The sequence below is a fragment of the Zootermopsis nevadensis genome, unplaced genomic scaffold (genome assembly GCF_977971745.1).
Source record: "Zootermopsis nevadensis isolate Lab colony 2312 unplaced genomic scaffold, Znev_1.0 Znev_ptg000023l, whole genome shotgun sequence".
Classification (NCBI taxonomy): Eukaryota; Metazoa; Arthropoda; class Insecta; order Blattodea; family Termopsidae; genus Zootermopsis; species Zootermopsis nevadensis.
This window is the reverse complement of record NW_028259155.1, coordinates 1,118,233-1,134,860: the sequence shown is the minus strand read 5'-3', so window position 1 is coordinate 1,134,860 and position 16,628 is coordinate 1,118,233. Positions and strand designations below refer to the sequence as shown.

The following is a 16,628-nucleotide window of genomic DNA, read 5'->3' as shown; positions in this document are numbered from 1 at the left end:
CTGATTTTGTGCTTCTAAAGTCCTCCATATCACCGCCCGGAGCGATAGGTTATTGGTCTTTTGTGCGAGAAAAACTTTTCGTGACGTCACATCAAGGCTGTCCTCGATATCGTCACGAGATGTGAATTTCTGCTTTGCTTAGAGACATGTTAGACTGTGAAATCTCGCAGTCCTTCGTTTGACTACAGTTTTACTGAGTTTTTGCGTATGAGGGGGGGTCTATTTAAATTCCCTCCTTCTGCATAGACACCCCGCGTTCACAAAAATCCAGGGACAACTATAAATCACTTCAAATATTGGTAAAATATAGAATTTATGGTTTGGCTGGTTACAATTTACAGCTGTTTGGTGACATCCACGTCTTATAAATACCACACGTCCCTTAGTAGAAAAAAAGACGCTGTTAGGTTAGGTTAGGTTTCGGAAATATTCCGTGGAAAATTTTCAATTACAATCTGTTAGCAAGTAGACTATATAAAATATTATTCTGTTCCTTACCTTTAATATATTTAGTTTTTACTAATGGATATGTGATAAGATCTAGATAAATTTAGTTGTCTGCCCAAATCTTGCAAACATTAGAAAACGCGCCTTCAAATTCTGTAATCGTCAGTCTTTTGTCTGAAAGAAGGCGAAACGCCAAGTCTAACAGCGGTATTTAACAGAACTACTATCGATTTCTGTCTGTTGAAACAATGGAGTTTCATTTCATACGTTCCATTTGTAAGAGTATTAAGCATAAATAGGAACGTTCCTATGTAGTTCTGAAACTCTTTCATTTCTGTTTACAATTATCCTCTACCTGTTTTGCCCCCCGCTGGCCTGATTCTGACAGAAACAACATCTCTTGAGGCGAATTCACATATATTGTCTATGTTTTTGCAACATTCCGAAATGAAACTTTGTAACTCTCGAATAAATGCTACTGAAAATATCGAATTTAATACGTTACAATCACACACCGAAATAACAAGCGAAGATTTTTCCTGTATTTTATGCAACCTGATGGTTAATTATCTTGTTCACATAACCCTGTCCCTGAATTCGACCCTTCTCCAGATGAATCCAGTTCAGAACTTCGAATCCTATTTATATTAATTTGATATTATCGTCCCACAATTAGCCTAATTCATTCAAGTGATATGGTTGCAGTTATTGAGTACACACAGCCTTTGTGTTACGAAAGAAATTATTTCGACGAAAACTGTCCATGAGGAGATCACTCGTAAATGGAAAATTAAATTATCATTAATTTTATTTCACAGTGAAAAATTCTGACTGGTTAGATAAATCACCTTATCTAAGAATATTTTGAAGAGATTTACGAGCGTCTTCTTGAACTGGAAAAGAAGACAATCCCTTTGTTTCCACCGATGTTGAATACTCTTAAACATTTTTCTATAAACGTTTCAGTTTATGTACTTGCAAAAGCGGAAGTTATACTGAAACAGCTGTTTATCGAGATTGCCTGTTACAAGTGAACGTAATTGAAAATGTACTTTAAAAGTTGTCGCGTTCAGACGAAACGATGTCGCGAGTGTTTGAAAGTAACAGCGTCTCTTTCACCCTGGAGGATTACTTCGGTCCAAAGTCGGAGATATGTAAATTACGCTTTTTCAATACGAGACGAACGCGTTAATGCTCACCTTCGACTAGTCTGTAGTTCAGTAATAAATCATAATTAATCTCATCTTCTAAATTTAGCGTCTCTGCCGTTCAAGTCGCGGATTTTGATCAATTCAACACTAAAGATCGCGGGCGAACGTACCGCCATAACCTTCGTTGTACACCAAGCGTCTTTGCGTGTTCTTCTGTCCCGTTCAGGTACAGAAATGCCTCGCGCAGAGTTGAACTCTGACCCTTTCTCGCTGGCGTACCACTAATTCTAAATTTAACACGTTAACTAACCAAATGCGTTCAGGGAAAACATATTTATGTTAATATTATCTTTGAATTGTCTTACTTAGTTCGCGTACCACCAGTGGTACGCGTTCTATAGGTTGAGAAACGCGGCTATAGAGGATTTATAATACCTTAAATATTTCTCTATCATAATAGGACACAAGACCTGTCGTGTACATTTCAGAAAAAAAAAGGAATATCTTAACTTGCATATGTAAAAAAGAGTATTTGTGCATCAACGTGTTATGACAGCCCCACCTTTGATTACTCAGAGTTCAACGGGATTTTTAGGTCGTACCTGAAGGCGCTGTACTCGGTAGAATATATTTTATTTATTAACATTGGACTAACACAGAGATTTCCTCTGAACTTTGTAGAGGCGAATAACAAATTTGCATCCCGAAACTTTGGAAATCAACGTACGTTGTGGTTACAATCACCAGTGGTGATTACACCCTGCAACGTAAACATTCCCAACCTGAAAGCGTGTGTTTCTATCATCATTTGATCAGTCCTGGTGCACAAACACTTGGTTTACTATTCCATTACATATATTTTTATCAATCTTTCACTAGTGTAAACGCGGCATCATCCATTCTGTTTAAATTCTACGTATCAATGGATTTTAATCCTGCGTGTTGACGAAATATGTTTTTTTTTTAAAAAAAATATGTTCTAACAGTGCACATAATCCGGAAACTTACATTTCACCCTAAAACACCTTTCAGGTATTTTGGTAAACGCGGTAAAAACATTATAATCCGACTGTCCTATTAAATTTTTTTAAAACTGGGTTTAAGGTTCGTCTAACGTCATGATGTGAAATTTCAAAACATACGATGTGAAATATACTATCGATGTAATTTGTAAATTTTCTATTTGACCAGATGTGGGTTAGACTGACTAGACCACAACGAAGTTATCGTGAAACCATCTTTGCCATCAGCTATTACTTACAGACAGCATTTCTTTTTGAAATAATACTGTTTTATTTATAAGGTAGTATATTTGCGTCATATTGTGAATTAGGTTTTATTAAATTTAATTTAATTTTATTTTACTTATACATTCTACTATTTATTTTCTTCCATCATTTTGTTTTCTATATTACTCTATATTTATTAATGTTTTATATATTTAAATCATTGCTTTACAGACTAATATTGAACATCAGATGAACCACGCCATATAAAAAACAATACCTTCGTTCTAATATATAAGAGTAATCTGATAAGAACATTTTCAACAAACTGCATAACATTGTAAATGATTGTAATTCGAGTTTTAAATTTTACCAATCTAATTTATACCTGAGGACGGTTAAATATAACTGAAACATGTCGTAAGAGAAACGTTCCAATTTGTAAATCGATCATTCGATGCGGAACGTGAAATTATATTTTAAATATTTTATATATTTTATTATCTGTTTTATTTATTATAAAGCATGTTTTACATAAAAAATAGGAGCATAGTAAAATATAAAAGTCAAATTCTGACAGCGGAAAAGTTTTATAAACTTATATGTAGTCAGTAGATCTAAAATCCATAATACGGATTACAATTTTGGATCAAGTTGTGTTACATTTAAGCACTTATTTTGCATGTAGAGCCTTTAATGACTTACGATAAATGAAAATAATCTTTCTGTTCATTCAGGCTGAATTTCATATAAATTTTAAGCTGGGCACGTATTCATTCCACCCCTGGATGCGGTTTTAACTGTTCATTTCCGGCCTGTGCAGTTAAACTGAGCAAAAGATGGAGTCCGGTTTGACTCTGGAAAGGATTACACACCTGGAGTTTGCGATACAAAGTTAAGGACACACTAAAATATGAAATGATGGCTTAGGGAGACGCACCGTGGCTGATTAAAACGACCTCGATTGGAGGTTTTATGTAAAGTGTGTGGATGTCTGTACGACTCGCCAACATTTAAAAAATATTGAAGTGATTGAATTATATTCGTGAGGAGGTAACACTGCAAGTCCTTAGATGGGGGATCGGTCCGTTGCAAATCCTAAACACCCATATATACCATAAAAAGAAACGGGCATATTCCAGATACATGACCACTGCATTTATAAGATGGTAAATTTGCGTCATATTGTGATATAATAAGTATATATTAAATCACAATAATTCTAATTAAATATTAAAATATTACAAGATTTAATATATACTGCATTTATACTTACCGAAAATGATCTTGTTGGAAACGTGAGTGTTAAACGGGTACACGCCTAAACGTCCCAGCTTCGACGCAACGTAATTTGACGTTGGTTGGACACACCCCCGCGTAGGGATCGCCAGTGCGCGTTGCTAGGCGCAGTTCCCCGCTCGCTTGTTCACAATGCAAGCGGTCGCGGTGTTGTCTGGACGCGAGGAGGTCTTCTAGGCTGCTGCTTTGCTGCTGACATCAAATTGCAACTGTGCACACACCACGTGGCGCTGCTGGGAACTAACGCTCGCAGCCAGGGTAAAAAAACGCGCGTGAAATTATATTTCTTGTTGTTCATTCGCCGTTAAAATCCGAGACTACTAACTATTCATTCGAATTGTTCATGGGAAATATTTCTTAAAGTAATTATTAAACTTGGACACGTAATTATGTACATTCCAGTGTCGGGATGAAAACCGGTTTGTTTTTGTGTTGTTAGTATACATAACCTGTACACGTTTATTAAAAGTGTTAAGCTTGATTACCAAGACGCCATGTTAATGTGTTTCGTATAGTGTAACATTTAATGTTTGATCTGGTGCAGAACTGAATGCACTCAAGTGTGTGCCACGATGCAGATGAATGAAATGGATCGAAGTATTATTATACGTGTCGTCATATTGACAATGGTTTTCGTATTAGTCACCGTCCGTGCTAAGGGGAATTCAAGTTCAACTGTGTTTGCAGTGGCAGATTCGTTTACCGCTACAAAAGGTGAGTTTTCATTTTGGATTGGAGTGTTTTGTGTGTGTGTATGGTATTGTTCCACAAATTATGATTATCGTGTTGTAATGCTGGAAGAATATTTTTATCAGAACAATCTCGTGACATGAATTCAAGTTTTACTTGGAGTTACTACATCTGTGTCACCATTGTTGACGTGAAACGTGTTAGAATTAAGTTAGGTATCACTTTAGCGCTGTGATTTGTGCAAATTATGTAGTTGCCAATTTGGAAAGTCAGGAATTTTGTGTTTACTTTCCATTATAACCAATACTTATATATATTTTATTATATTTTTTATCTAGGTTGTAGGGCCAACTTATTAAGGATTAAAAACCATTTAATCATATGAGATAGAATATTTTGCAGATATTGCACGAATGTAGTAACATTTCAAGAGTTACGCAGTTAAAATGCTTTGCTAAATTAATGAAAAAAAATTCTTCCAGCATGCCTTTTTTTTTATTTAACACATTTTAGCAAATTGTGTCTTTGTTTGAAAGTCACATTTTTCAGAGGATATATTTTTCCTGAAGCCAGATATTTTTCTGGGATAATTATGTTAGTTTGCCTGTGATAACTTCACCCATTCCACATTTTTTCTCAGGTACCTTAGTGACATTTTAAGATGGTCAGTAAAATTCCGTTGTGTAGCGATTGATGAAAATTGTGGGCTAATGGTTGACTAATTAAAACTTTCGAAATTTCACTTGTTTTATAATTAACTTTTCTAGGAGTACCAAAGGAGAGCACTGGGACCGATGTCAGCTACAGGGGCATTTCTCCAATTTCTTGTTCCGCTGTCATTTTCATGAAAAACAGGCCTATGTACCAAAAATTATTTCCCGATTTTGTTTGAGATTTTCCTGTTTAAATATGACGCCGCGTCCTGTTTATCTTGATCCAGTATCATTCTCGTAAACTTATCCTGTCTTTTTATGCATTTCGTTTTGTGATGTGGTTTCTTAAAACTGGACGTAAGTGTTAATAAGTGTAATATTAGATATTGTGCTTCTGAGTAGTACAAGAGGTTCTCGCGACGGTGAAACCGAAGATGGCGGTCTTCGACTCTAATGGCTTCGCGAAGTATAAAGTTTTCGACGTTTATCATAGGCATTGACCCCCGAAGCTACTGAAGTTTTCTTGTTACCGACACGGAATTTTGGTCCCAAGTTCAATTTACATATATACCACCTCGATTAGGGGGGAAACCCGAGGTCCGCATTACACTTATGATTCGCTTCTGTTTGGCGTTGTAAGATTAGATAATGAAAGCGTTTTGAAACATCTCGAAGCCATTGTATAATCTACAAATTTTTAATTACGTGTAATTTAAAATTATAATAATTGAACTACGTAGTTTGCAGTCCTTGATTTATATTACGTGTTCAAAATCTTTCTCGGAGCATGTAACGCGTATTTTGTTCCGCCATTTTTAAACCTTGGCACAATATGGAGTCGTGAACGGATTTATATGTTCAAGGCCTGTAAATGACTTTAATTTAACTCGTAGAATAAAAGCTTTACACTAGTATAAATGTTATACGACGATAGATTCTCGTTGCAAATTGAATAAATGAATCTATATTCTCTTCTGTTACAATGCCTCGTTGTTTACGTGTTCATTTTTATAGTCTTTATTACGAGACGTATTTTACGAAAAAATAAATTAATTTCTTTCGTAGTTGGGTAAAGTCTTGGAAAAATTAAGAATATGTAAAAGGCTGATATCAGTATAGATCTGCGCGTATTGCAATCGTGGTTAAATTAGAGTATATCAGATTTTCAGTAATTAAACTTAAATACCACACGGTGATGAGGATTACGTCATTAAATGTGGTACTTAACCCTTTGAAGCCGAAGATCGTCTGAATATTATTTATGAATTCAGTCCGTACCGCGAAGAAAACACTACACCTCACCATTACGAAAATCAGCTGGTTAACCCTTTGAAGCCGAAGCTCGTCTTCATAATATTTATGAATCCAGACCGTACCGCGAAGAAAACACTTCACTTAACCATTAGAAGTCGAATCAGGCGGTACCACATAAGATTTAACAAAAGAACATCCCGGTCAAAGCCTTAATCGTTTTATCCACGTAGTTAATATTAAACAGTGTCTGTACGAACATGAAATTTAAACGCAGACCAGTTTAATATTGACGTAATATATTTAATATTAAAAACATTTACGTGATTCTGTATTTAGTTTCGAAATCTGCTCTGAGTGCAGACAGCGAATTTATATTATTCCAATACTTGTTATGTAAAATGAATAAGCTTATTTGAAGAAGGAAAGAGGTTTTTAATCTGATCCCTGTGTACCGAGCAATGCGTCATTACGTGTTCTGCTGTGAGGATGTGGGAGATACGAGCTGTAAACTTTATGGCAAGAAAATGTAATAAAATAGGCGGGAGCTTTTGTCTAAGGATGTTTTTCATTTCTCTATCTTGTATCTGCTATCCGAGCCACGGAAGATGTGAACTAATAACTTTCCAGTAATGAATTATGGTATCTTTCTTTAAGGGTGGAACATAAATTTGAAAGTGTTCAGAAAAAAAAAATGTGCTTACGAAAATATTCGTGGCTAAGAAGGTTGAAGTAAGTTCAGAGTTCGTGGCTGTATGACGGGGGAAATACGTGGTTTATGCCGGGCACCAAATGTTTTTTTGGGGTAATAAAATATAAAGATAGCGACGGTCTAGACATAATGTGGACAAGAAATTTGCACAAAAATTGTTTCCGAAACGTGGAAAGTGAGAAATGATGAGAAAACTTAATTTTCTTGCAGATAAGTGAGATTTTATGCGAGTTTGAACGTGGTTTTCTTCCGGCTTGGAGCACCATGTACGCTGGTAGACGTTTGTCCTGTAGGATTTACATAAGAGGAGCGAGTCGTGGCATATTTTAAGATTGGTCTGTCCTAGAATTCGTCTTGATTAATGGAGATGCTACTGACGTGTTTTAAACTCAGAAATTCTGTCGTCATCTACGACTCAAAGAACGTAACTCCCGAAAGTTGAGCTAACGCCTTTCGGAGAAGCGAAAATTCTGCATTTCGAATTATTCTGAAGTTGAAATTGTTTGTGTCGAAATTCCGTACGTTTTACGCTGTAATTTTAGATTTAAATGTTGAGTAGGCCGTAATGATTTAGGTTAATTGTTAATACAAATGTTTTGTCGTTAAAGTGGCTCACACTTACCTCTCGGTGTTCTGGCCTGCGATGGTGAAGTTAACGAAAATGTTAACATCTGACGCCTGGTTTTATTAAACTGTCTGTCAGCCCGACTTTAAACTTCAGAAGGAAAGAAGGCAACTGCAATGACGTTCAAGCGGTCCAGACGTTAGAACAAAGAATCTTTTCAGCGATTTAATTCCAGCTTTGATCCCAGTTTCCGAATTCCGGCACAATTCAGATTCAAGTTGTATTTCCGACGTTTCAGAGATACCTAATATATCCTTGAAGTAGTGATACTATCTCCGACGTTTCAGAGATAACTAATATATCCTTGAAGTAGTGATACTATCTCCGACGTTTCAGAGATAACTAATATATCCTTGAAGTAGTGATACTATCTCCGACGTTTCAGAGATATCTAATATATCCTTGAAGTAGTGATACTATCTCCGACGTTTCAGAGATAACTAATATATCCTTGAAGTAGTGATACTATCTCCGACGTTTCAGAGATAACTAATATATCCTTGAAGTAGTGATACTATCTCCGACGTTTCAGAGATAACTAATATATCCTTGAAGTAGTGATACTATCTCCGACGTTTCAGAGATACCTAATATATCCTTGAAGTAGTGATACTATCTCCGACGTTTCAGAGATACCTAATATATCCTTGAAGTAGTGATACTATCTCCGACGTTTCAGAGATACCTAATATATCCTTGAAGTAGTGATACTATCTCCGACGTTTCAGAGATAACTAATATATCCTTGAAGTAGTGATACTATCTCAGACGTTTCAGAGATAACTAATATATCCTTGAAGTAGTGATACTATCTCCGACGTTTCAGAGATACCTAATATATCCTTGAAGTAGTGATACTATCTCCGACGTTTCAGAGATACCTAATATATCCTTGAAGTAGTGATACTATCTCCGACGTTTCAGAGATACCTAATATATCCTTGAAGTAGTGATACTATCTCCGACGTTTCAGAGATACCTAATATATCCTTGAAGTAGTGACACTATCTCCGACGTTTCAGAGATACCTAATATATCCTTGTAGTGATATTATCTCCGACGTTTTGGTAATACAAGTTATGATGTCACCACTCAAAAAACAGTGTTCATATTAGAGTCATTTATGAAAATACATAAATTGTGAGATTTTTATCTGGGCCAAAATACTTCCGTCAGATCATACATGAAAATAAAATCTATTTTTTATGGGCACTAAGATTGGGAAGATTATAAATTTAATACTTCCCTTAAACCTTGAAATCCGAGTGGGAAATTTATGTACCACCTGCTTTAACAGTCAGTAACTTGGCATTTTGTATTTATGGATCTTGTATGATTGTCGGTGTAAGAAGAGATCATTTCTTTGAACACAACTGACGAATTGATGTTAGTAACAGTGAATTGTAATGTTTTCTTTGAGGCGCTGATTGAATTCTTACGTCTTATTCAAATGAGCTTTGGCTTCAATTTATATAACCGCAGCTGACGTGTCTATCAGAAATTTTAATTGGGAAAACACAAATTGCCGTAGAGTGTTAGCAGTTTATTAATGAGAATAAACTCCTCCTTCCAGTACTTAGGGCTCCTTCCCGATTTCCCAGTTCTTGCCTCGACCGGAATACCGAGTATTGTCATGTTTATCCGCGGTATTTCAGGAGATATATTTTTTAAAGTGAGACGTAGCGTATCTCCATTAATAATACGTATAAGCCTCTTTCGTGTATTAATATCGATGGATAATGAAGCGCGTTACAGTGTACAATTATCAAAGTTTTCGAATCATTTATAAATGAATTCAAGAAACATGATTTTCCCTACTGTTTCCTTGATGTCTATGGAGAATTTGCAGGTGTTTATGCGTGCATGTGTGCGCGTAAGGATATTAATAGATCATTCACTTTAGCCTTGAGTTTCTTCCCATAGTTCTTTCGCAAGGACAGAAACTTGAGAACGTAACGACAAATCCCTCCCACACACCACACACGCTGCTCGAAATGTCTGCTTCCGGTTGCCTCGTTCTGTCTTCTCACCATCGGATCATTTAAATTACTGAGCAGAGTTCGAGACAGCGTCGATTTGTGTGATTTATGATTCATTAATTGTTCTACATTACTTTAGCGGTTAGAACGCTGGCCTTTTAATCCTGGGGTCTCGGGTTCGAATTTATAACTTGTGTTGGGCAAGGCCGTGGTCTAGGCAACGCGGAGTTTTCCTCCGTGGCATCCCAACAATTACTCCATTCACACACAGAAGAAGGCAATGGCAAACCACTTCTGGATCATCTGCCAAGAACGTATATGAACAGGTCTCAGTCCGAGAAAAGGATGGAAGGATCCTGTTCATATGGACCTGTCGTCAGACAGAACACTAAATAAATAAATAAAATACTTTACATTCATCACTTTTCTTGCAAAAGTGGTATAAAGGAGAATCATCGTGAAATTTCGAAAGCGTATGTTCCCCCCTCCCCCGGGGGGGCAACATGTAGTGGAGTCCTAATAAACATTGAAACTGTATTAAAAATGTTTTTGTAGACGGACTGTCAACCTAATAATTATGAAATTTTTTTTCGAATTGTTTTTCCGAGCTTATATATATATATATATATATATATATATATATATATGTATATATATTGTGTGTGGAATATTTGCATGTATCAGCGAGGAAAATATGTCGATAATTTGCCCTTTGTGTGAGTATCGCTTGTAATGACACATGTTTTCGCTTATACTTCGAGGACTCTTACGCGTTAATATGACAGACTGAAGACAACACAAAACATTCTTTGTTTGTTTTTCGTTCTAACTACAGCAGACACATCGTATCCAGGTTTTTACTAGTCTCACTGCACGCTCTGTCATTCTGAAGTATTTCGTTTTTTATTCTGGTTTTCCGGTAAAGTAACGAAACGAGAGGGTTTTTTGATGGCTACTTTGAAATTCGTACGAAATTTTAGTCGGAAATACTATGAAAAAGAAAACACTTGGGAGGTCTGGTGTAGATGATTGGGTGATGTTGAAATGTCGAGCTCATGTGAACTCGATTCTTAACTTTCGGGGTCTTACGAAAAGCCGGGAATTTCTCCTGACCAAGTTGAGCCAAATAATTGTTCTCTAAGAAGAACTCTGATTCATGAACTTAACTTTCCTTCCAGTCGTCAGAAATAATTTATCACCGTTTAGGTAAGTTAAGAGTAGGTTATATAAGGTTGTTGTTTTACGATGGGTTGGTCTATGTCCTGAAAATTATTTTTGTCGTGTTCGGTCTACGGAATGTCCCGTTTAAGTGGTGGAGGAGACCTGGATAATTCGTGGAAAATTCCTGGAGAAATTTTTGATAAGTCTTAAGTGTAGTATGTATCAGAGTAGAGAGCTGGTTTCTGTTAAGCTCTGAAATACCCATTCTCCTTTATGATACGTGGCTGAAATGAGAAGTTGGTGATATATGAATCCATCTAGTCGCCCCTCCCACCCTTGGTAAAGTTCTGGACCAAACGAATTACTGTGCTGGACGAATGCAGTCCAGTTTTGCTCAATTTTACTTTCAGGTCTCATCAGAACCCAGGACTCGCAAGTTCAAAACTTTATTAATATTTCGTCTCGTTTCGTGCGTTCTACATGCTCCGACAATCTCATCTCACTTCCTGTGGTTTTCGTGAAGGTACTTGTTATGAAATGTTAAAACCTTTTCTCGATGTGGGGAACATAAATTCGTTTTGAAGACCAAAGTGAACTGCAGTTTCTCGAATCTTTTCATTGGCTTTAGGACAGTAAAACTCTTTAACTTCAGCATTCGGATTCGCTGACTTACCTCGCAAAATAGTAATGTTTTACGTTCTGAATTATTTTTCCTGTTCCTGAATTGGAATGCACTTACGGTCGTTGAACCAAAACTGCCTTCCACTCAATATCTTTCGATGTCCATTCCTCTAGAGTATCCCCTGTCCCGCACTTCCAGTCCAAGTAGGTCAGTGGTCCAGGCACTCGGGAGTCGTAAGGCTGGACTTGAAGGGAGCCTTGCCTCTGGCAATAAAATTCGAAGAGCTGTTCCTGCTCCTTGCACGAGATTTCCTTTTTCCTTTCCTCGACGGCGTATCGACCCGAAATGAAGTTCTCCCTATTTTACTTTATATATATCGATATTACTCGAACATGGGTAGTTACTTTTACGTTATTTGGTTTCATGTGTGTGTGTATTTTTCCGTAGCAAAGAATCTGCCTCAGATTCTGAATGTTTGTGGATCAGTTCCCCAATTTTACTGTCTATGTAGCGATTTCTTCAGCTGGTCTCTTACTAGGCCGTGTATTTAAGGCCCAAGACTTCTGTCATCGTATTATTATTCAGGGTAATATTATGCTTTACGTGTTCTGTTCGTGGACTTGCATCAAAGAACATACAATTATCGATATTAGTGTGGATTTGCAGGTAGTAGCTAACGTTTCAGACAAAATTAATTATTGTCTTCAGGGTTGATGTGCCTTGAAGATTGAGACACTGTGTTCCTCCCAGGCGCTTGTATGTCATTATAGCCCAGAAGACCATATTCAAGTATAAGATGGCTTCTTCTGGGTTGTTGCGCCGTGTAGTCTGGTAGATATTTACCAACGTTTAATGTAACCGTGATCACCCTGATGATGGAGGCAGCAAGAACCTCTGAAACGTCGGTAAACTTCTACCAGACTACACGGCGCAACAACGCTGAAGACAGCCATCTTCGTACTCACCTCCGTGAAAACCTCAAATCCTACAACATCAAGATATTAACCGTCTTACAATTTAAAATCTCTACCTGAAGTTTTTTGATTCCGAATGTTAGCTCAAGCTTTGTCCGGTTATGGGACATTACTCCGGGACACCTGATGTCCTCATTTATGTCCCTCGTGGCTCTCCTCTGTAACCAGTCCAGTGTTACGATAGAAGGCTACTTCAAATATAAGACTTGAGGTTCTCACAGCGGTGAGTATGAAGATTTCTGTCTTCTGGGTTGTTGCGCCGTGTAGTCTGGTCGATGTTAACCAACGTTTCAGAGGTCATACTGCCTCCGTCATCAGGGCGATGAATATGAAGATTTCTGTCTTCTGGGTTGTTGCGCTGTGTAGTCTGGTCGATGTTTACCAATGTTTCAGAGGTCATACTGCCTCCGTCATCAGGGCGACCAGACTACACAGCGCAACAACCCAGAAGACGGATATCTTCTACTTCAAATATGTCAGAACCCGTCAAGTCTTCTTCATTTCGCCATTCGTAATCGAGTGAAGTCATTCGACGTTTCATAGCTGCAATTTACACTTAAAACCTTGTGTTGCTATATAAAATGAAGCATACAAACAAAACTGTTTACACTTTGTAAAAGACACTTAGTGGCACTAAGTATCTTTTCAAAGTGTAAACAGTTTTATGACATTTTATATGTTTCACTTACAGAGCTCTTTTCAGATTGTATTGAGAGAGCTGTAAACACAGAATGCAAACAAAATTTTAGTAAAAATCTTACAGTAAATTGTAATGGCACTAAAGGTCAGTTTTACGGAGTTGTTGACAATTTTGTCTCTAATAACTCAGAAATGAAATGAAGCTGTGATGTCGTAACCTCGTGTAGTCGTTTACGCGATATCAGAATGTTGAAATAACAGAAACGAATACATTTTATGAATGGAGAGACTGCAGTGTGAGGAGATAAGACAGAAATAGTTCTTCTCCGCGTTGAATGTCAATAAAAAGGGACTCGGACCATAAAATTGCTTTGTCGAAATATTTACACAGGGCGATGCGACTATGAAATAACTTGACCGCAGGTGTGTCTATATGTAGGATTATGAGAGGTTACAGAAATCGCGAGCGAATGTAGGCCCCACCGGGGGTTCTACTATCACCCAGTCAAAAGCTGACTTCGCCCTGATATAGGCAGAATTAAAAGCTTTGCGTTCAGACTTACGAAAAGTGTGAACTGACGTCGAGCTTTAACACGTGAAAAATATGAGGTTCTCGCTGCAGCGAGTATGAAAATGGCAGGGTCGTATCGATTCATAGTCTGGTAGAGATTTTGCAACGTTTCAGAGGTATTTATCGCCCTGATGATGGTGGCAGCAAGACCTATAACGATCGTAAGACAGCAATCTTTATTAAAGATCTTGTTTGAACTTTCAGCCGCGTGCCTGTCATTGGTTGGTTAAATTGTAATGTTTTTTTTTTTAAATTCACAAATGTTTTGAGTTTCTGTATTTATAAGACACACACACACACACACGAAGGACGTGGACTTGGTGATAGAATAAGCTGTAGTTTCCTCGTGAAAAAATGACGGAAATTGGACTGAAATACGAATACGGGTGGCCAGATAACATCGGCCTCTCAGAGGAATTAATAAAGAGGAATGGATCAGTCAGGCGAAGGATTTTGTGTGACGACGCACAAAGGACAAACGAATTAACGAGCGAAGCAGAACGTGCCGTATTGTAACTAAAACGGACGGACGGACGGACAGTGGATTGGTTAACTGCAGCTGGACGAACGGAGAAATGCATAGAGATTAATACGAAATCGTTCATGAAGTTCTAATACTGGAGGATAAATGGTCCACTGTAGGACGAGGGATAAAATCACAAACAAATCACTGGATGTCCAGAGAGAGAGAGAGAGAGAGAGAGAGAGAGAGAGAGAGAGAGAGAGAGAGAGAGAGAGAGAGAGAGAGAGAGAGATGGATAAAAAGTTGCTGAAGGAGGTTGGAAGAGATGAACGTAAACGTAAGCAGACCGAGGAAAAGAATCTTGTGTACGAAGGCCAGAGCAGATGTGCTAGACCGGTATTCAACCTGGGGTAAGCGAAGACATCTTAGGGGGTACGTGAAATTTAAAAAAAATATATTTATTATTTTATGATAAACACTGAAAAATCAGTAATGTAATTTGTTTAATTTATTTTAGATGTAGATTATATACTATGTATAACTTGAATTATAAATCAAAACTTTGGGGGGTACAAAGTTGAAGAGAAATTATATCTGGGGGTACGCGAACAAAAAAGGTTGAATACCACTGATCTAGACAACCTAATTGAATAATGCTTTCTAAGTAATTTAATTATGACGAGTAAGAAATTCCATTAATGCCAGCGGTCGGGAGGTTCTGGTTAATTCAAGGTAGGGAGGAGACCGTTTTGATAAAATTAACAGAGTGAAAGTAATGTTATTAAAAAACGAGGGAAAGAAATTATTGTTTTTTTTAAAAAAAACATTTAAATATCTCAGAATGCCAATACAATTCTGTAAATAAAACAAGTACTTTATATTTGTTGGCACAAAAGCGGAATATGCACAGCCTAAATTTGGACGTTTTGAAACCAGAGGAACGAGTTTGTCCGTATCTAATATAGAATGTAATGTGAATGCTGAAATACACACCTAACAATAAAGACCCTTAATAATAAGAAACTTTGAAATTGCTTACTCAGACTATGTTTATATACGTAACTTAACAAACATTAGAGGTGTGAAGTTTAGTTAAGTCCCACAAATGTCGGTAGCTTAACTGTCTTTTCAACAGCTGACACGAAGCTCGATTCTGCCCATCTGTCATTTATCAATTGGCAATTACGGATATGAGTTGATTACTCAGTGCAGATGCTAGCCTGCACATGAGCACGAAGTATCCATCACGAGAGGCTCTCGTGTTATGAATAAAGGAGACACGTGCAGTGGAGTTATGTCGAATTACGCACACATCACAATAAGTAGGTCGCAAACAGTGAACCGTTTTGTTTGTGGGCACTGAGCTTTTGAAGCCGAAGCTCGTCTAAATAGCATTTAAGAATCCAGTCCGTACCGCAAAGAAAACATAAGTATTTTTCCTAGTTTATAGTGAGCATCGTATGAAACGGAGCGTTATTAATTTCTAAAGCAGGTGCAGGACCTATTGGGTTTGAAGGGTTTAAACGCGGATTTCAGACTTGATATTTTTATTTTACGTAAGACTCGCAACATCCCTGTGAAGATACAGGAGCCCACACGGGCCACGTCATGTTCGTGCCAGTCCGTCAGTCGATGTCTTTTTCACACGTGCCTTCGAGTTAGCCCAGGGCGACGCTTTGGGCGAGGCTCGCCTTGTCCCGCCAGGCGATGTCATGAAAACAACGATTTGAAATACACTAAACCTATATATTTTTTTCAGAGACTTAATATTATTGAATATCGTTTCGTCTCGTGAGTTATTACAGCGTCATTAAATATCGCCACATTTCTTAAAAATTTCGGTTCATGCGGAATATAACTTATGGTCTGTTACTTTTTAGACACACTGTACTCTTTATAATTTGTACCGAAATGTGAGCCGCGTATGTGAAGGTACAGTTTCACGAAATGTCAAGTTTGTGAGATGTCAGTTTCATGAAACTTGTGTGAAATATTTTTTTACACGTCAGTTTCAGTCGTGTCAGCAGAAATCAGTAGAAGTTGTGAGTTGACGGAGATGAGCTCAGAGATGCATAGAAATGTCGTAGCAGTTGGAATTTTGCCATCTGACTTCGTGCATAAAATGAGGGATTTCTATTCCACGTATCAAGTTTTTTTTTTTCAAG

General features: G+C 37.4%; 1 protein-coding gene across 1 annotated transcript in view; it reads left to right on the top strand.

Moving 5' to 3' along the window:
- Nucleotides 1–4,262: 4,262 nt before the first annotated feature.
- The window catches only part of LOC110834093 (uncharacterized), a 273,000-nt gene continuing 260,634 nt past the window's right edge, over nt 4,263–16,628 (top strand). The window contains exon 1 of the mRNA XM_087354183.1: nt 4,263–4,837. Coding sequence (XP_087210309.1) covers nt 4,696–4,837 — 142 coding nt within the window. The 5' untranslated portion in view covers nt 4,263–4,695. The remainder of the gene's footprint in view (nt 4,838–16,628) is intronic.